The sequence below is a fragment of the Cordyceps militaris genome, assembly GCF_000225605.1.
Source record: "Cordyceps militaris CM01 unplaced genomic scaffold CCM_S00007, whole genome shotgun sequence".
NCBI lineage: Eukaryota > Fungi > Ascomycota > Sordariomycetes > Hypocreales > Cordycipitaceae > Cordyceps > Cordyceps militaris.
The window spans coordinates 1,315,365-1,334,896 of record NW_006271975.1 but is presented as its reverse complement, the minus strand read 5'-3'; the positions used below and the strand labels follow the sequence as shown (position 1 = coordinate 1,334,896).

Here is a 19,532-nt window from a genome sequence, read left to right as displayed (position 1 = left end):
CGAAAGCCACATGGCAGAAAGCTCACATACGCCAAATTAATGTTTCAGCCATTCTTGTCATTCTCGCTTTTTCTTTTCCTTGTGATTTATAAAGCCATACTTGATTGCCTTCCACTGGGTCATCGTGATACATCAGCCACAATCGACCTTGATTTCGGCTGATGATAACCCGGCACGGAGGGCGGATGAACGATGCTCCGTCAACCACTGTATATTTACCGGAGTGACGAGAGTGACGTCAAATAGTCTCTCTTCAATCAACCATTCCTTCCATCCTGCCTGTGCCCTTTGGTCCCAACATCAGCCATGGCCAACGTTGCATCTCCTCAGAGTATTGTCATTGTCGGGTAGGTATCAGCGCCAAGTCAGTGGCTTCATTTCAGCTAATTGAATTCTAGGGCGGGAATTATCGGGCTAAATGTCGCCCTGGTCCTAGCTGAAAGAGGCTATGGGTCTATGATTACAGTGGTTGCTGCACACCTACCCGGTGACACAGCCCTCACCTACACATCGCCATAGTACGTCACACCGAATATTCATCTCGTTTGCTAACGTCAAACTTTATAGTGCAGGTTGCAACTTCTCAGCAATCTCAGGATCTGACCCAAACGCCCTGCGCTGGGATCAACTTGGCTACGCTCATCTATGCAAACTTGCCTTTCAAGAACCGCATCGCTCCTTCGTCCAGCGCACCCCGTCCATTGAGATGTGGGACGAGAATGTTCCAAACGAAAAGATCAAGCACATGTCGGAATATTTGGAAGATGTACGTGAAATTACAAAGACCAACATAATCCGAAGCTTATTGGTGGCAGTTTCGGATCCTCGGGGCGGAAGAGCTCCCTCAAGGTGTCAAGTTCGCCGTTTCATTCACAACCGTGACTATCAACGCTCCCAAGCACATTGAATACTTGCGCAGCCGGCTGGAAAATGATTACGGCGTTCGGTTCCTCCGCAAGACTGTCCCCCATTTGCATGATGCATTTTCCAACTCTGCAACCCAAATTGTCTTCAATTGCATCGGAAATGCGGCGAGAAGCATGCCGGGGGTCGAGGACAGCAAATGCTACCCCACGAGAGGGCAGGTCGTCTTGATGAAGGCGCCGAGTGTGCGGACTAATATTATGCGTCATGGTCGCGACTACGAGACATACGTCATACCGCGGCCGCAGTCAAACGGCAACGTCGTCCTGGGAGGATATATGCAGAGAGCAAACGAGTAAGTTTTTAATTCTTTTTTTATTTCGTCACGAGGTCTGTTGCTGATTTGGCAATGCAGTGATGGCGCTACGTATGCGCACGAGACAGAATCCATCGTGCAACGTACAACCGAGCTCAGCCAAGAACTGCGCCAAGGCGAGCAGGAGCTCCTTGCAGCCATGAGCGGCTTTCGGCCGTCTCGGGAAGGAGGAGCTCGCGTTGAGCGCGAAAGCGTAGTGGTGGGCGGAAAACCGAAAACGGTTATTCACAACTACGGAGCAGGGGGGACAGGATACCAGGGCGGCTATGGCATGGCCGTGGACGCTGTCCAGGCCGCTGAGAGTATTCTGCAGGGTTTGAAATTGCATTCCAGGTTGTGAGGCAGACGGGGCTTGCAAATTTTTCTGGACAGATTTGTCCAATGGGTGCATTTCTCCGCCTCATCAAACTGAGCAGACAAGTACAAAGCTCCTACAAGAAATGACAAATGCCAGCTCACTTGGCTGAGACTTGATACGATCGTAGTGGTGTGTATTTGCATATTGCTCTACTTTTGAGGAGAATGAAAACTCTAGAGGCAGGTAGCGAGCATCACGTACCTGACTAAATGAGCTCCTGGACCGCATTCAAAATCGCTGTTCCAGAATTGGGGGCTGGATAATGACTGACCGATTACTGTATGATTTTCGAGTCACACTTTTGTTCCGTCGAACTGAGTGCAGATGCAGTCGTTTCAAGCTCACAAAACATTGCTTGGTGATCGGATGGCAGATTGCAAGCCACCGAGGTTATTGCTAGAAAAGGAAGTTTGACCACTCAGCCCGAATACCACGAGGCTTCTCAACAACCCCCATGGGGTTAGTGGACCTCACAGTGGACAAGCAGCTATCAAGTATGGGGAAACATGGGGAAATGAAATGCACAGTGCACCGCCTACGCATGCACACTGTCCAGATAAGAGAAGATCAATACTTCCGCACATGGGGCGGTCCACACCGAACATGTCTAGAAGAGGTAAAAAGAGAACCAAGGCTGTTTGGTGGCGGTGCAAACCGTTTCTGGCTTATCTCAGCTCTTGTGACCTTTTGAGCGAGTTGTTCCACTATGCAGATTGCCACTTGGCTCTACAGCAAGCGCATGTATGTCTAGCGGTACGCTTGGAAGAGAGGTTGCATCCGCGACCGGCGGCTTGTATTTGCTTCTTGTGTAACGCCGTCTGCCGAAAGGGCTTCGCACAGAGCACTACAATAAGAGATTGTCCCACCTCGGCCAAGTCGTGCCTTGTCAGGCTCGAAAATCACCTCGACGACAAGCATGGAAATCCTACCCAAGAGACAAGAAAGTAAAGACAAGAGGACGTCTATCAGTATGGGTGAGCAGGTGGATAGCAGTCGCACTTTGAAAGAGGACTCTTTCTCTATGAACCAAGATGATACTCTCCTTCAGGCGCAGGGCCACGCCGCGGAACTGGAGCGGTCGTTTTCCTGGGTCGGTGCCGTCGGACTCGCCTTCAGGCAAGTCAACACATGTACCTGGAAGAAAGCCTCAAAATAACATGTCATGCAGCATCACCAACTCGTGGATTACGTACGCAACCTGCTTTGGAATTCCACTCAGTCTGGGCGGTGGTGTGGCGGCTCTCGTCTCCTTGATACTCGCTGCCACTTTCCAATGGATTGTCCTTATTGGGCTCGCCGAGTTTTGCTCGGCGCTTCCATCTTCAGGGGTGCGTGTGCCGCCAAAACCCATCTCATCTGTCCTAACATGTTGATCCCAGGGCCAATATCACTACACCTACATTGTCGCACCGACCAGCACGCGAAACTTTGCTGCGTACATTGTTGGATTGCTCAACATCATCGCATGGTGGATCAATGCCGCATCGGGCAGCATCTATGTAGCCATCTCTGCGTTTGGTATTGCCCAGCTGTGGTATCCAGAATTGGAGGGCGCACATTGGCAAGTGTACTTGTGCTACCTCTTGGTTATTGGGTTGACGTGTAAGTCGAGGTGTGATGAAAGCATGAATGAAACTGACCTGCTTTAGTGATACCCATATTCACCGTCCCGCACAAGCATATCGACTACATGACAAAAGGAGCCATGTACATGTCGGTGATTGGCCTGGCACTAGTATCCATTGTGCTTCTCGTCATGTCACGGGGCAATTACCATCCAGAAAATATTGCTTCAAGCAGGGCCTCGAGCGGCTGGTCCGCAGGGCCCGCCTGGTTGATGGCCACTGGTACCGGGCAATATGCCTTCTTTGGAACAGGTGCCTGTACGCACATTGCGGAAGAGATCCCGCGACCAAACCACAAGCTGCCTCGTATCATGTGAGAAAATATTGAATCAATCCCGCGGAATGCATGGCGACTAACATGGAGACAGCAATATGACCATGTTTATCGGCGTTGTTACATCCGTCATCTGGATCGTGGTTATCCTACTGGTAACGCAGGACATGAGTGCGGCCCAAGCTGCTTCATTACCCAACATTGAAGTCATGTATCAGGCAACGGGCAGCAAGTCGGTTGCTACTTTCTTGCAATCATACATGACACTGCTCTACTACAGTAAGCCCGGACTTGGAGAGAACCGGCTGTCTGAAGTGCTAATCTAGGCTAGCCTGTATGCCGTCGCAATGGATTACCTGCAGCAGGATAGTTTGGGCATTCAGTCGTGACGTGAGAGACCTCTTCATTGCTTCGCGAGCCTGCCAGCCGGCTAACATGGGTCAAATTAGAACGGCCTTCCATTATCAAACTACTGGAAGCATGTTTCGACCACTTTTAACATTCCTGTCCGAACTACGCTGCTATCGGCTGGATTCTGCGCGCTCTATGGGCTTGTTTATATTGCAAGCAGCGAGGCATTCACTTCCATCATCAACACGACGATTTTGATGCTTAATATCACTTTTGTTGTCCCCCAAGGAATTGTACTGACCCGAGGCCGCCATCACCTGCCTAAGCGTCCCTTCAGACTGGGAAAATTCGGATATGCTGTCAATGCCTTCTCAGTCATCTGGGTGACGGTCAGCGGTATTTTCCTGTGCTTCCCAGTCACAAATCCGACTACCCTCGCCTCGATGAACTAGTAAGTCTTTCGTTTGGCGCTCGGCCAGCATCGTTTAACCTTGTTCAATAGCAATTCGGTCGTCATTGTTGGCATGGTGTGTATCATTCTTGTGCTGTATATGGAGCGGCGGAATAAATTCCAAGGGCCGAAAATTGATTGGGCCTTTATTAATGCCAACAACAGGGAGGATTGAGATGGGCAGTGAATGGACTGAGAATGAGTAACAATAATAAATGACAACTAACTTGCAGGCCTGCGCTGTTGTCTTGCGAATCTGGTTTTGGGGTTGTCGTTCAGATCATCGCATTTCAATGACTGACCTCGATAAAAACATATAAAATGAAGGTGATGTATAAGTGTGTTCCAAATAATTATATAAAAAGAAATTTATTTATCCCACTTCCAATAAGTAATCGCCGCTCTGTGTAACTAGTTATTGCCCCAGGAATTTAAAGTACGCGGGGCTACTACAGCGCGCCTGCCCACTGACGAGGCTGGAATTAATGCTGACGCTAGCTCAGGTCCCTGTAACCTTTTTGGGTGAGGCTCTCCCCACATTCTAGACGTTGAAACCGACAAAAGGGGATGGGGACACTTTTCGACATCACATAGCCGCATCTACACTTGGCCACGTGAGGAGCACGTCGCTGTCAACCTACCACAGAACACAGAGAACAGCGCAAATCCGAGCACGGTAACTACGCTTGCAGGCCTCGTTCGCCATGGAAGGCTCGCGCAGCACGCGCCAGTCGCTCAACCACCGCGCGTCGCAGCAGACCATCATCTCGCTGCTCGAGCTCGACCCGTCCCCGATCGAGTCGCCCACGCCGTCCGACGCGAAGCAGCTGCACGATGCCGCCGACACGGACGACTCCGACACTCTCCTGGCCGACTCGTCCCCGGGCAGCACCACGCGAGGGCCCGGCGGCGGCCGCAGCACCATCTTTTACCGTACGTTTTCCTCGCTGCCCCCTCCACAGGTAGCCATGTCCCACGGGCAAAGCCCGCTGACACGTACTGCGCCCAAGTCTCGCGGATCCAGCGCTACTCCAGCTACGCCATGTCCGTCTTCACCTCGCTGCACCTCGCCAACGTCTCGCTGATCCCCGCCGTGGAGCGCTCCGTGCCCGCGTCCGAGACGTACCTGCTCATGACGCGCGAGATCTACCAGACGACGCTCACCGAGCCGCTGCTCGTCGCGCTGCCCGTGCTCGCGCACGTCGGCGCCGGCATCGGCCTGCGCCTGCTGCGCCGCCGCGAGAACATGCGCCGCTACGGCGGCGCCACGCCTGCCATGTACGCCCTGCACCGCTCGCAGACGGGCGCCGCCGCGCTGTCCCTGTGGCCCACTCTGAGCTACATCTCCGCCTCTGGCTACGCGCTGACCGTGTTCTACGCCGCCCACGTCTTTATGAACCGCGTGCTGCCCCTGGTGGTAGAAGGGGACAGCGCCAATATTGGGCTCGCGTACGTGGCGCACGGCTTCGCGCGGCACCCTGTTGTGGCCCGCGTGGCATATCTCGGCCTGCTCGCGACGGGCATGGGACATATGGTCTGGGGCATGGCCAAGTGGTGGGGCCACGCGCCGTCGACGCGCGGCTGGCGGAGCGCGGCTGTTGTCGTCGACAGCAGGACGAAGCGGAAGAGGCGCAACAAGTGGCTGTCGGTGCACGGCGCGGCGCTGCTGGCCATGGCGGCGTGGGCGGCGGGCGGGTTGACGGTCGTGGCGAGGGGCGGGCTGCAGGATGGATGGGTGGGCAAGGCCTACGATGACATGTTTGCGAGGGTTGGACTGTGAGGGAACACTGGTAGATGAGACGGAGAACATGTTTGCGATATCTGGGCTGTGAAGGCATACTGATACATGGTACGGAGTAGACTGGGCTGCATTTATGGAGTTGGCCAAGGGCATACACGGTCGGCGTTTGCTTTTAGATCCTGGACGCGGGGTATTATTGCTGTGGTTTAATTTACTTCAATATACAAAAAAGAGCTTGTTGGGCAAGAGAGCCTACATCCCGAACCAGTCCATCACCGTGTTTTCTCGTCTTGATTAATGACCACCTGCCTATCCGGCTCTTCTTGCAGCCACAGCCCTTTTCAACGAGTCTTCAACGCTTCTTACCCAACCTTTGCCAGTTTATCGCCGCTTGTGTACCCACCAACACTCGAAGCATACACTGCAATTGGCCTGCCCGCAATCGTGGAATGCGATATAATATCATGTCGGCAAAATAAGCGGTACATTTATCGCCAGATAAAAATTGCATAAAATGAATACATACGCCGTCGCAATCGGGGTGCAGTCACGTGTCGTGATTTCTCATCTCCGACCATGTGAGATTTGCCTTGGCCGACCCCATCGTTTTCACATCCAAAGTCTCAACCAACCACCTTTCCCGCGCCACATCAAAGAACAAGACAGCGCAGGCGCTGTAGCTCCTTGACTATCTCCCAGTGGTCCCTTGCCATCCCAACACCGCTTTTTGCGCCATGGCAGCCCCTGACCAAAAAAACGCCAACGTCCAGCTTCTCGCATGTCTCGTCGACGAAGAAGACGACGGTGACAGTGACTATCGCTTCCTGGTCGACGGGCGCTCTGTAAAGTACATAACCACGGCCCCGGGCGCGTTCCGCGGGGCCGAGGAAGACCGCACCTTTGAGCCCATCCTGCTGGGCGAGCTTCTACCCCCGTTTCCCGCCGGCCCGTGGAACACGGGCCACATTGCGCGGAGCCCCGACACCGGCTGCGCGGCCTTTGTCCGAACCGAGACGGTGCAGCTGCCCGGGGTGGAGGGGCTCTGGCACCCGGTGACGCTCAGCGAGGTCGAGTTTACGCGACAGGACCGGTACAGGCAGCGCGTCCACATCTCCACGCACCCGGGTGTGAACGGCGGCCGCCCCGTGGTCGTCAAGCTCGCCGTCTGGCCCTGGGAGATTGGCCTCGCCGAGGCGGAGACGGCCGCGTACCGGTGGATCAGGGACAGCGGCGTCGGTCCCCGCTTCTTGGGCCATCTCGCCGAGGACGGCGACGGGCGCGTGGTTGGCTTCGTGATCGAGTGGCTCGACGGCGCGCGCGCGGCGGGGCCAGAGGACCTGGACGGCTGCAGAAAGGCGCTGGGTCGGCTGCATGGGCTCGGCATCAAGCTGGGTGATATCAATAGGCACAACTTTTTAGTGCGGAGTGGGCATGATGTGGTGTTGACGGACTTTGAGATGGCGAGACGCGACTGTTCGCCGGAGCAGCTGGAAGAGGAGATGAGCGCACTTGAGAGCAGCCTGAACGACACGAGTAGTTAGTGTGATGTGCAACCGATTTATGAAGGATGGGTGTAACTGGCCATAGCTTCATAGAATCATAATCGAGTTACCTCGCCAAGAGGAGACGCGTGTGCCTTTGGCTCCACGTTGCGGGACAAACTCTAGATCAAGAGGTTGGATAAGAGCCTTCAATACTTAATGAAATAGAAATCATTTGTTGACTATCTACAGTGAAATGCCGGGTAGTGGTAGGGGTCACGTCTCAGCGCAGATTTAGAACGTGTGCATGATCATCTCGTCCGCCTGCTTCAACATATACAGTCTGGTTTTTATTCAATACCTCATCCGGATCCCACAGCGGTAACACTGTTGTGGATGCCGATTTTATGTGACTCGTTTCATGTCTCTCGTCTCATTGTCGTGGGCTCGTCAACAACTGGCTCTCGCAGTGACCTGCTCACGACGCCGCGGATTCAGAACCATCGCCCAAAGTACATGGTATGCGCGTTCCGCCAAGCCTTCGCAGAACATCAGTCACTTCTGGGGTTCCTAGCGAGATTGATGTGGACATCACTCAACTGTTCAATAAACTGGCGAGTGGGATGAGCTCGATACTATATGGATCGAGCACGCTGTGGAGATGTGACCTCGCGTTACTACAGGCCGTGAGGATATAGGTCGCTTCGATGGGAAGACTGCCTGGTATCCAGGTGTGATAATTTACGTGGTCGCACAAGACAGCTATCCATACTCTGTACTCCGTCACAAAAGCCCGGGCCACAGGATCGAACCCCGGCGAGACCGACCGCCCAGACCATCGCGGGCCGCTCCGTTGACAATCAATCGCCTATCAGGATTTACACCGTGCCCCACCTGCTAGGTTGAAAGTCTTGGCGCTCCATAGTAGATGTCTATCAAGAATGTTTCCCTCGCTTTTTTCTCATTCCACGGAGAGAGGGAGAGACTGCCTCGCACACGTGTGTACGCGTGCCCATCCGGCAACTCGCCAATGTCTAAGCCATTCCATTTGCCGCCATGTCGGCTGGATGCTTGGCCGAAGCCATCACAGCCTGTCAGAAGCAAAACCCGGCGCCGCCGCATCTTGGACCGTGATGTGCTGCTGCACCTCTAACCCGTTCCAGCAATGACAGGAGATGAGAGATGGACTATTTGGCTGCTTTGGGCGGAATAGCGCGCGCCAGCTGCTGAACAAAAAGCTTGGCGGAAAAAACAAACCCCCATGTCCTCCATGTCGAATCAGGGAGAGGGTGACGGCTCAATGAATCACTGTCTCTTGGCGGGAAAAAGCAATGCGGGCAGCCGCCAACGGCCGTTGGCCATTGCCTAGCATGGGGGACCGAGCGGTTGTGGCGTCACGTTTTTCTTTTCTCGGGGTTTTGAATTGTTTTCATCAGCCGAGGCCATCCTGTCCCTCGAGGCTGTTTGTCAAAACCAGGTTGTGTTGCGTCGTGTCGTGCGTGGACGGACAGGATGATACAGGACGAGATGGCATCGACGCAGCGACAGCCAGGTTAGCTCGAATCTAGTGCTATCGTTGAGGCCGGTTGTTCGGTCTGGAAGTTGCATTGTATGCAGGGAGGGATGGTGGACAAGAGGGCGCGGTGAGGAGAGGGAAGGCATTCAAGACAAAGACAGCCTTGTCGCATGTGTCGCATGTACAGGCGCCATACAGCGGGGTACAGCGCACATAACCGAAGCCCACAGGGGGTGCGGCCACTGTATTTGCAACGACCACGCTTCCAGATCGCCCGTACCTAGTAGTAGTGCGCTTTCCGTCGCCCTAAATTAATAATGCGGCAAGTTTTGCTCCACGGCGGAAACAAAAGACGCCACTATTCGTCTTAACTATCCCGTTTGCTTAAACACCCGACTCGCTCTTTCGGCTGTTCTCTCGTTTCCCTTTCTATTGCGACACGCACACCCAGAACGCCTGCACCCGCGGGCCGGCCGTGCATACACTCATTCACGATGCCGTCTACCAAACGACGGCTGCTGTCCGACACGGCCGATTCCGACTGCATCCCCAACAAGCGGCAGCGCACGGCTCCCCCTCGCAGCACGACACCACCACAATCCGCGTCCGCTTCCCGAGACCTTTTCGCCCGCCTGTCCGACGAGATCTTCATCCGCATCCTGTCCTACATGAATCCGCGCGCGCTCCTCGACATCAGCCTCGTCTCGAAGCGCTTCCACGCCGTGGCGTCCGACTCCCAGCTCTGGCGGCCGCACTACTACCACCGCTTCGTGCAGCCGCGCGTGCAGCTCATACCGGGCTTCAAGACACGCGAGGCCTCGGACGCGAAGCGCTCTGCCCCGCGGAGCGACGCCGCCACGTGGCGCAAGCCCGCGTCCACCAAGCGCTGGAACGCCGCGCGGGAGCAGGTCGTCGACTTTGTGGACTGGAAGAAGCAGTACCGTCTGCGCCATAACTGGGCGGGCGGCCGCTGCGCCGTGGAGCAGGTCGAGGTCCGCGCCTTGGACGACAAGATGGCCGCCGTCGCGCCGCCCGAGTGGCAGACGCTCGTCAAGGTGGTCGAGGGCATTGCCGTCACGGCAGACGCCGTATCCGGCCTGCGCGCCTGGGATCTGCGCACGAGACAGACCATTGCGCAGGCCTCGTTAAAGGCAGAACTCTCAACGCGACTGCGGCCAACTTGCCTGGCTGTGGACGATGCTCGCCTCGGCAGGGGCCAGGTTGATGTCGCGGTGGGGTTCGAGGATGGCACTTCTGGCGTTTGGCGGCTCGACGCTCATCGAAACACCATGAGGTTACTCTTTCGCCAGGAAAAAGGCTTCTTGGGCAGCCTGCTTTCCATTGCCTACGGATACCCCTATTTACTCACGGCTACAAAGCTGGGCTTTATTGCCTTGTATACTTTTAATAACCTCACCACCGAGAACATCTCTGAAGCTGGCGACGACACCGACAACGAAGCTGCGCCGGAAGCAGCTACACAATCCCCTGACGATGCAGATGACGAACACGTTACACTACCACCCCCTTATCTCCTCACATCTCTCAAGTCTCATAACACAGAAGGGCCACTCTCCCTATCTTTACGAAAGAATGCATCCTCAGTCGTCGCATCAATAGCATATACATTCAACACCGTGGGTGGCTGGTCCATTGGCATCCAAGATCTCGACATCCGACCATCAGGCGCAGTAACCTCCCGGGTCGCCACATCTTTACCAACTAGGCTCGGATCTAGCTGCCCTTCACCGTCATCTTCTCCACTGCAGCCCATCAGCTATCTCTTCGATACTGCCGACGACGAAACGGGGCCGGTCAAGCTTCGCTATAGCCACCCGTACCTCCTTGCCACGCTACCAGACAACACGCTGGTCCTCCACCTATGCACAGCGACACCCACATCCCTCACGATATCGTCTGGCGTGCGTCTATGGGGGCACACTTCGGGAATATCAGACGCCGAGATTACGCCGCGCGGTAAAGCCGTCAGCGTCAGTACTCGGGGCGACGAGATCCGCCTCTGGGACCTGGAAGGCCGTTGTAACGCTCGTAGTGTTGCTGTCAGGCCGCGACGGCGAGAAGGCAACGATACTGGCTCGTCAACGGACCAAAGTCCGGCTGGAAGTGCGCCGCGGACGCCAACACGCATGAACATGGATGATGAACGACGAAACTGGGTGGGCTTTGACGACGAGGTGGTCTTGGTCTTGAAGGAGGCGATCAACGGACGCGATAGTCTGACGCTTTACGATTTCACGTGACGTTTTTTTAAGACAATTTTAATCATTGGATACCCGCATGCGCCAGATATGCATGCACAATAAAATTTCCTGTATATACGAAAATTTAGCCCCCCCGTTGACCAACCCACCACATCGTCTATGTGCGTTCTTGGCTTGGATCACTTGTGAGGTGTGATTTTACTTTCCGTACTTGTAGCGTCTAGTCACGAGTAGCGCGCCTACCTGAAGGAGCATCCGGCGAAGCGCGATGCTGAGATGATATATCTATGCCGCACATGGCCATCATCGAGTAGTTGCGGAGGAACTGCAAGAACTCGATGCTCGTCGACGTGACTGATTTCATCTGCTGTGACGGAGGGCTACGTAGATTGACATGAGCATTTCAAGGCCATTTACGTACTCGAGCGCATGCGTAATAAAGGTTGACCATCGATTTCTAACGCTACAAGCATCCTCACTGTCTTAGAGAGTCTGTTTTTGCTAGGAAGTATCACTTCTCTGTTTATCCTGGGGCCGCTTATTATTGGTGACGGAACTGGCGCCAGACTGCTGCTACTCGCTCCGCCAGGCGACAAAAGCGAGATGGGTAATGCAGGGTATTAGACATGTCATTGTTCAGCTGCGGGTGAACGTGCTTGAACTGCGGTGGGATGTTTCGGAAGAGAGGCCGGATCCTGGTTCCGCACGCCGCAGACATAGGGCCCTTATCCGAGACCTTCGTCCTTAAGGTTGGATGGAGCACATGAGCAGCTCAATATAAACAAATAAACGTGTTTCACTTCAGCCGCTCGAATATCCCTGTCCATCAGCCAGAGACAATTTGAGACACCCAGGATCGATAGCACTCGACCAAGACATTACTATGCGTAGCAATCACTCTTCTTACGGATACTGGCCGTCTCTATTTATCCCACTGCATACATACTGCTGAGATCTTGTGCATATTTTCCAAAGCATAGGAAAACGCTGCTGTGCCTGCGGGGTAGTTCAGGTATGCAGTTTACCTTGTCACCGCGAGGATATAAATCCCGCCCGATGGGATTAGGGGTTGCTTTGGCCACATACTTGCGTGTATATTGATACACCACTGCAGACGCGGACGAATACTTTTCCCAACCAGCGAGCGACCTTGCACAATGGACCGTCACGGGCAAATCGTCGACGTTCTTGCCCACTCGGTGGGCGCCTTCTTCAAAGAGAAGCAGCCGTACCGCATCTTCCACGGATCGTCCAACAGCACGCGTCCGCGCCCGACCGGCAACGTCGTCGACATCAGCGTGCTGAACCAGGTCCTCTCCGTCGACGCAGCGCGGCGCACCGCGCTGCTCGAGCCCAATGTGCCCATGGACCGGCTCGTCGAGGCAACCCTCGCACACGGGCTGCTGCCGCCCGTCGTCATGGAGTTTCCTGGCATCACGGCGGGCGGCGGGTACTCGGGCACGTCGGGCGAGAGCAGCTCGTTCCGCCACGGCTTCTTCAACGACACCATCAACTACGTCGACATGATCCTCGGCAACGGCGATATTGTCAGGGCGTCGCCGACGGAGCGCCGCGACCTCTTTTACGGCGCCGCCGGCGCGGCTGGCACCCTCGGCATCACGACGCTGATGGAGATTCGGCTGATTGAGGCGAAGCCGTTTGTGAAGACGACGTATCAGCGCACGAGCACCGTCGGGGAGTCGGTGTCGCTGGTGCAGAGCAAATCTAGGGAGGAAAACTTGGACTACGTGGACGGGATTGTCTTTTCCAAGGGCCACGGCGTCATCATCACTGGCGAGATGGTCGATGAGCTGCCCCCTCATGGAGGTCCGCCGCAGACATTTAGCAAAGCAAGCGACCCGTGGTATTACTTGCACGTGCAAGAAAAGACGAAAGATCTTGCGCCGCAGAGCGTTGCTGTCGAGTACATTCCTATTGGCGAGTATCTGTTCCGCTACGACCGGGCTGGATTCTGGGTTGGCAGACAGGGCTACACATACTTCAAGTATATTCCCTTTAACGCCTTCTTCCGGTGGCTGCTGGACGACTTTTCGCACACGCGGACGCTGTATCACGCACTACACGCCAGTGGCGTGTCGAACCAGTTCGTCGTGCAGGATCTGGCACTGCCCTACGACACGGCGGAGCAGTTCATCGACTTTGTCGACGCCGAGCTCGGCATCTGGCCTCTCTGGCTCTGTCCGCTGCGCGGCGCGAGCACACCGACATTTCACCCCGTCACTGGAAGCCAAGGGGCGCGTACCGAGCACGACGCCGCCGGCCTGTCTCAGCCGATGCTCAACATTGGCGTCTGGGGCTGGGGCCCGCTCGACTACGACGACTTTGTGGCCAAGAACCAAGAGCTGGAGGCGAGGCTCGACGCGCTGGGCGGCCGCAAGTGGCTCTACGCGCACACGTACTACTCGGAGCAGGAGTTTTGGCAGGTGTACGACAAGCCGTGGTACCAGGCGCTGCGGACCAAGTACCACGCGTCCACGCTGCCGTCGGTGTACGACAAGGTGCGCATCGACGTGGATGAGGAGCGCCGGCAGCGCAGGCAATGGACGTCGTCGTGGTCGAGGGCCTGGCCGTGGGGAGGCCTGTACGGCATGTGGCTGGCCGCCACGTCGGGCGACATCCGCCTCCACCGCCGCGCGCAGTGGAAGTATGGCGCCGCGCCGGCATAAGCTTCTCTGGAACGGGAGGGACATGGATCAGGAGGGCGGTGAATAGGTAGCTTGGATCAAGTCGAAAATTGAGTTTTGCGGTAATTTGTACAGTGGGTGCAAGACGGTTGGTGTCTAAGACAGGTTGACAAGGAGAGATGTGGCATGGAGCATTTCTCAAACAACCGCGGGTCTGATTTATGATGAATAACTATCAGTACAAATACAAATTACACATTCTCTATTCCTAGAAGTACTGGTCTGGGTAACTGCAGCCTGATATTGTGGTGCATCAGGACCTCGCTAAGTAGAAGCTCGTGAATATTGAAATACCTTACTGGCGGGGTCTGAATTTCCGTAGCCTCCACAGATTCACTTTATTTTAACTTCTTCTTTCCCATTCATCCATCCAAAGGCCCCCAGCACGAGCAGTCTTGCCTCATCCGTGCGGCCAACTCAGTATATCCCCGGAATAATGCGCCATCTCACCAGGGCACAATACTCATCCCAGGCTTTTCCGTACTTTACTTTGCACTTTGCCTCGTCCCTCCAGCATCGATGTATAACTATGCCCGCAACTAGAATGGCCTCCACGTACGGCAGCATGTGTTCTGTTCCGCAGAGCATGCAAGAGGCCAGGGTATACAAGGCGTTTCCAGCATAGTTCGCGTGCCGACAAACTCCCCACCAACCTAGTTATTGGTGTTAATAATTCGTCTCTAAAAACCATTGTCATTGTCGGATTTTTACTTGCCTGAACAAAGCAAAATGGTCTGGTGCGTTTTGCCGTCGGTGGTAGTGTACTGGGCCTTGACATAGCGTGCTGGTTTGCCCCAGATTGTGACCTGTCCCGACTTGCGACGCGAGGCCACTCTCTGTCCGTTGGCATCGTGGCTGAGGAGGAATCCACAGGCAAAGACGAAATATGCAGCTGAAACGAGGGGCCAAGAGAGCTCAACAGGGTGCAGCGCAAGGTACTGGGTTTGAAGAGTCCAGATGAGAGGCAGCATGACGGCAAACCCGTAGATGCTATAAAATGAGAAGCGCTCGTGACAGCCATCCAGAGTCTCGAAGAACCTGAGAATACGTATAAGCATATTTTTCTCGCGGGGGAATTTGTTGTGTTCTTGGGCGCTTACCAATGCTCGTACCAGAAATAGTCGACCACGACAATGGCTCTGAACAGCACAGCGGCGACCATGGTACTGGTCAGAGTCTGGTGCAATTCGACCTGCCACGCAGCAAAAGATAGGTCGCTAATGTGGTTTATCAGATAGTAGACTTGGTAGCTGTAGCACAGGCTAGACTCACATCAGAGTCCAGAGAAGGATACCGCCGGTTCGGCTGGCGTTGAAATGCTTCCAGTCAAAGAATTGTCCGGTGCGAGGATGCAGCTCTCCGCCATTGAACAAGTTGTACCAAAATTGATCTGAGGATGAGCTGGGGCACACATTTGACAAGAGCGGTCAAGCCAACGTACCTGTCAGGAGCGTCTCTCCCTCGTTATCCGGCCATGTGCGCGCCTTGACATGGAATATCAAGATTAAGCAGCACGAATAGACCGAAGCTGCCACTGTGAGGGCGCCCCAATGTTTTGCAATCAGGGCAGGGTCTACAAAGCCAAAGTAACTAGCCAAAGTGGCTGCACTGACAGTGACGACCCATGCGAGCAGGCCATTCAACTTGTACGGGAGTCGCCGGCCACTGCAAGTACGGGGTCCAAGATGAAGTGGTCCTGGAAGCCAAATATATAGAGTCGCTTGAAAAATAACCCAGGCCAAATAGCCAAAGATTGCGTTCAGAGACCTTTGTGGAAGATGATGAGAGAAAAAGGCAACAGGCCCGCGCGACACGAGGGAGACGGCGGCGTCGTAAAGGGACGAGTTGAAGTCCGAATACGCAGTATAACAGAAGAAACAAAATAGAGGAGAGTTGGTGATGAGCAGGATGCTCGTGGCCTCGTTCAAGGCCTTGGCCACCTTTCCGTTGGCGCCGGGCTCATACATGCTGCACGTCGTTGACAGAAGAGTGTTTTGGTGTGAGGCTTCTGGCAAGATGGAGAGGAACTTGTCAAGTAATGAAAGCAGAAGAATTAGAGGAAGAGGAAGAGGAGGAAGAACTGTATACAGCTACCCTTGATAGAAAAGCAATGGTGATCCGCTGCCCGCAGAAGCGAAACTACATGTCGATCGCATTATGAAGATACAGCGCCTAGATCCTTGCTATCCTACTCATAGTCCACTGTTTGGCGGTGAAGAAGAGATAAGAGAAAAAATGTATTCATCTACAGGATCAACAGCTGATAGTACGCGCATCGCGCGGCGAGACATGTCTTGAAGAATTGCCGGCTGAGACGTGAGACTGTCGCAAAATCCGTGACACCAAAGAAAGCCCGACAACTCATTTGTTGTGGACTCTGTTTCGAGATTACGGAACTTGTCGTCCCCTCTGTAATAAGATGTGAGTGTGTAACTATATCAAAAGGGTTACATGCAACATACGAAACGTCCTCCTAACTTTGTGTATCTTTGTATACCATGGATACGTTTCTTGCACCATTCGAGCACGCCGTTCTCAACCACGTCTACCATGCTCTACGAGTTGGCATCGACAATGGCCCTTGCCACCATCTTGGCCAAAACTCTTCAGCAACCCGACCTGGTCTAGCCATGGCCTTCGTGCAGGAAGCTTGCCTTTCGCTTGGCCATTCCCCTTTCTGGCAATCAGACAGCATCGCGCGGCAGTTCACGAGCGCCTTTCTGTATTTATTGTGAGTGCAGTTGCCAACCCTGGCGTGTTGCAAGGACCAAGATTCATAAGGCAATGAGGCAGGACCGCAACCACGTTCTCGTATCTCTTTTTCGGCATCGTCTTCTATCAACTCAACTTTGATGTGGCGTCTGCGCGAGACCACAAGTTCAAGCCTGGGCAGATACGAGGCGAAATCAGCCAGTCGCTTCTCGCCATCTTGTTCATGAGCTTCCTGACGGCGCCGATTGTCCTGGCACAGGCTCATGGGTACTCCAAGATATACCCGTTTGGCAAAGCCCCGATGTGGTACGAAGGTTTGCAGATGATCTTGTTTGTGGGCTTCAACGACACGTGTGTGTACTGGCTGCATAGACTGTTCCACGTACCTGTCTTGTTCAGATGGATACACAAGAAGCATCACCAGTACGTCGACACTGCTTGCACCGAGATACACTCTGCTAATGTAAATAGATACATAACACCAACTCCATTCTCCGCATTTGCCTTTGATCCGCTTGAAGCAATGATTATGAGCCTGCCGATTTACTCGTTCAGTTTCCTCATGCCCATGTCGAATGTGATGCAGCTCTTTGTTTTCTCGGCAGCCTATATATGGACATTTCTTCTGCGTACGCTTCGGAGTATTACAAAAATCTTTCCCAAGAACTAACCAGTTGCCACAGACGACGACCGTACGCAGTTTCACACGGTGCACCACAAAAATACAAACTACAACTTTGGCCAGTACACGACGCTCTGGGATCACTGGGCCGGGACGTCTGTGGATGCCGATGCTTTTCTGGCCCAGGCTCAGTATCAACACAAAGAGAAAAGTTGAATATGGTTCCTGTACGAATGCGGCCTTGTTGGTCTACAATGAGCACGGTTCTTAGACCTGGCTTTCTATAGCCGTGGAGCATGACTCGTGTATAAAGGAACACATCAAGGAATAGCATTGCTTAATGGGTGTTTGCGATAGTTACTCGCACTGACTTAAACTATAATACTCCCTGTCCCTCGCCCTGCCCTGCTCTGCCCCATTCGGTCCGATTTTTACGCATGGAGATCCGCGGCCCCTGTATCGTTACTATTGGCATTCGCACCTCGGCGTGGGGGCGACAATGTTCGCCTAATAAAGATGGATACAAATGCCAAGGCCGCGCGGTAACGAGTCGGGTATTATGATGCATTAGCCGGGGCGCACCGCGAAATGTCTCCATCGCCATCGACCGCCCACTACCCTACAGTGTCATAGAAAGAGGAATCATGTACAGTAGAAGTCATTCTAATAGAAGCACCTAATCGTCAGAGGAGGTAGATCCGATACTCCCAGCAATACCCAGAAACTATCCATCACTACCATGTTCTCGTCGCTGTGTAGCAAGTCTGTGGGAACATCTCTCTTGAGCCACTCGGCTGGTAGCTCGGCCCAGATGGCCTCGTCAAACTCGAGCGTGATATCCAAGACCTCTTGTACCCACGGCATAAACATGCTCCTTGGGAGCGCCAGCCGAAACTCGGTCAGGGTCCGTAGCGGCAGGATATGCACCAGCACTCTGCGCAGGAGCGCCTCGGTTTGCTCGTAGACGACGGGGGACCGCGCGCCATACACCGCCCACTGCTCGCCATCCCCGAAAACACCCTGCAGCGATATATGCAGACACTTGACATGCGGTAGCGTAAAAGGCAGTCGCGCGAGTAACCTGTCCAGGCCCTCCACGAAGCTATACTCTTCTGGATGGTCGCCGGGCCGGAGCCGCCGCGGGTAGCCTCGCAGCCACCCCAAGTCCCAGCACATCGAGACACGCGTGAGGCTCTCGAGGCTGAGTACGGGCAGCAGCTCTGGCAGATACGCAAACATAAAGGTCCCGTGCAGGCGCACCGTGTTGGTCCCGTACAGCACAGGATAGCCCTCCTGATACGCGCGCCGACAGGTGCCCAGCCAGCCCGTCGCGCCAAGGACGCACGTCCCGGGCGCACCGGGATGTCCGCAGCTCTCGCCGCTCACGCACGGGTCCCTGTCGCGAAACGCATCGCTCCGCCGGGGCGCGCGGCGCCGCCAGCTGCCGTGGTCGAAGCACGACGAGTGGCAGCGCGTGCTGCGCCAGCGCCAAAACGGAGGCGCCGCCGGGTCGAACGCCGCCTGGCCCAGATGGCCGGCGTGTCCGGCCCAAGTGCTGCTGCTCTCACCGCCGCGACGAGCACGACGGTGCCGGAGTGGCCGCTCGAGCGACAGGTGCATGTGCACCAGCTGGTCCCCAAAGGCGGCGACGAGGATGCGCTCCCGGATCTCGGCGGGCAGGCGCTGGAAGAGCGGGCTGTGGGCTGTTGCGCCAGGGGCCGGAGATGATGTGACGGCGGATACTGGACAGGGTGGGAGGGGAGGAAGGGCGTGGTCGGCTTGCTGTTGCTGCGTGTCGTCCCGTGGGAAGACCCGGTCGCGGAGGCGGCGCAGTGAGTCGCCCAGCGGAGCCATGATGATCGAACAGGTGGTTGGAAAGGGAATAGGGTCAGATTAGCAGTATGCAAGATTGTTCCTGCCGCCTACCAGGGCCTGTTCATCAGTGTCAAGCCTCGGCGCAGCTTCGCCAAGTCGATGCTGGGGCGAGGTGAGACGGAGCGGGGGCCAAGGTCGTGATGAATTAAATCGCAGACAGCGCCAAGCATGACAACAATTCCACGACAGGTCGGCTGAGCCAAAGAACAGTATCAAGTTTAATGCAAGTCAAAGCCAATTTATAGACTCTAGACTCTAGACTTCTTATACTAGCTTAGACTTGCATTCAACTTGATACTGTTCTTAGTATAGTCGACAGTTGCGTCGCTTGTCGAATGCCGTTCTTCAAAAATATTCCA

At 54.8% G+C, this 19,532-nt stretch overlaps 8 protein-coding genes across 8 annotated transcripts; 6 read left to right on the top strand and 2 right to left on the bottom strand.

Annotated features, from left to right (window-relative positions):
* Nucleotides 1-306: 306 nt before the first annotated feature.
* CCM_08638 (NAD(P)-binding domain) lies at nt 307-1,580 on the top strand (the record flags this gene model as incomplete). Its single annotated transcript, XM_006673775.1, has 5 exons — nt 307-347; nt 399-518; nt 568-766; nt 816-1,219; nt 1,280-1,580. The coding sequence occupies 5 exons, from the start codon at nt 307-309 to the stop codon at nt 1,578-1,580; spliced, it is 1,065 nt and encodes a 354-aa protein (XP_006673838.1).
* A 2,021-nt stretch (nt 1,581-3,601) lies between these two features.
* Nucleotides 3,602-6,079, top strand: CCM_08637 (choline transport protein, putative; the record flags this gene model as incomplete). The annotated part of the gene is made up of 7 exons (XM_006673774.1): nt 3,602-3,776; nt 3,829-3,887; nt 3,947-4,299; nt 4,351-4,375; nt 4,715-4,735; nt 4,992-5,232; nt 5,262-6,079. 7 exons carry the CDS (start codon nt 3,602-3,604, stop codon nt 6,077-6,079), a joined length of 1,692 nt encoding a protein of 563 aa, XP_006673837.1.
* Nucleotides 6,080-6,774: 695 nt separating this feature from the next.
* On the top strand, nt 6,775-8,674 carry CCM_08636 (Protein kinase-like domain; the record flags this gene model as incomplete). Its single annotated transcript, XM_006673773.1, has 4 exons — nt 6,775-7,576; nt 8,020-8,139; nt 8,205-8,296; nt 8,450-8,674. 4 exons carry the CDS (start codon nt 6,775-6,777, stop codon nt 8,672-8,674), a joined length of 1,239 nt encoding a protein of 412 aa, XP_006673836.1.
* An 857-nt stretch (nt 8,675-9,531) lies between these two features.
* CCM_08635 (F-box domain containing protein) lies at nt 9,532-11,298 on the top strand (the record flags this gene model as incomplete). The annotated part of the gene is made up of 1 exon (XM_006673772.1): nt 9,532-11,298. The coding sequence occupies one exon, from the start codon at nt 9,532-9,534 to the stop codon at nt 11,296-11,298; it is 1,767 nt and encodes a 588-aa protein (XP_006673835.1).
* Nucleotides 11,299-12,416: 1,118 nt separating this feature from the next.
* Nucleotides 12,417-13,946, top strand: CCM_08634 (galactose-1-phosphate uridylyltransferase; the record flags this gene model as incomplete). Its single annotated transcript, XM_006673771.1, has 1 exon — nt 12,417-13,946. One exon carries the CDS (start codon nt 12,417-12,419, stop codon nt 13,944-13,946), a length of 1,530 nt encoding a protein of 509 aa, XP_006673834.1.
* A 725-nt stretch (nt 13,947-14,671) lies between these two features.
* CCM_08633 (7-dehydrocholesterol reductase) lies at nt 14,672-15,931 on the bottom strand (the record flags this gene model as incomplete). The annotated part of the gene is made up of 4 exons (XM_006673770.1): nt 14,672-15,002; nt 15,065-15,181; nt 15,237-15,365; nt 15,732-15,931. The coding sequence occupies 4 exons, from the start codon at nt 15,929-15,931 to the stop codon at nt 14,672-14,674; spliced, it is 777 nt and encodes a 258-aa protein (XP_006673833.1).
* Nucleotides 15,932-16,462: 531 nt separating this feature from the next.
* CCM_08632 (ABC transporter, putative) lies at nt 16,463-17,514 on the top strand (the record flags this gene model as incomplete). Its single annotated transcript, XM_006673769.1, has 3 exons — nt 16,463-16,695; nt 16,758-17,305; nt 17,360-17,514. The coding sequence occupies 3 exons, from the start codon at nt 16,463-16,465 to the stop codon at nt 17,512-17,514; spliced, it is 936 nt and encodes a 311-aa protein (XP_006673832.1).
* A 447-nt stretch (nt 17,515-17,961) lies between these two features.
* On the bottom strand, nt 17,962-19,152 carry CCM_08631 (uncharacterized protein; the record flags this gene model as incomplete). The annotated part of the gene is made up of 1 exon (XM_006673768.1): nt 17,962-19,152. One exon carries the CDS (start codon nt 19,150-19,152, stop codon nt 17,962-17,964), a length of 1,191 nt encoding a protein of 396 aa, XP_006673831.1.
* Between the last annotated feature and the right edge of the window lie 380 nt (nt 19,153-19,532).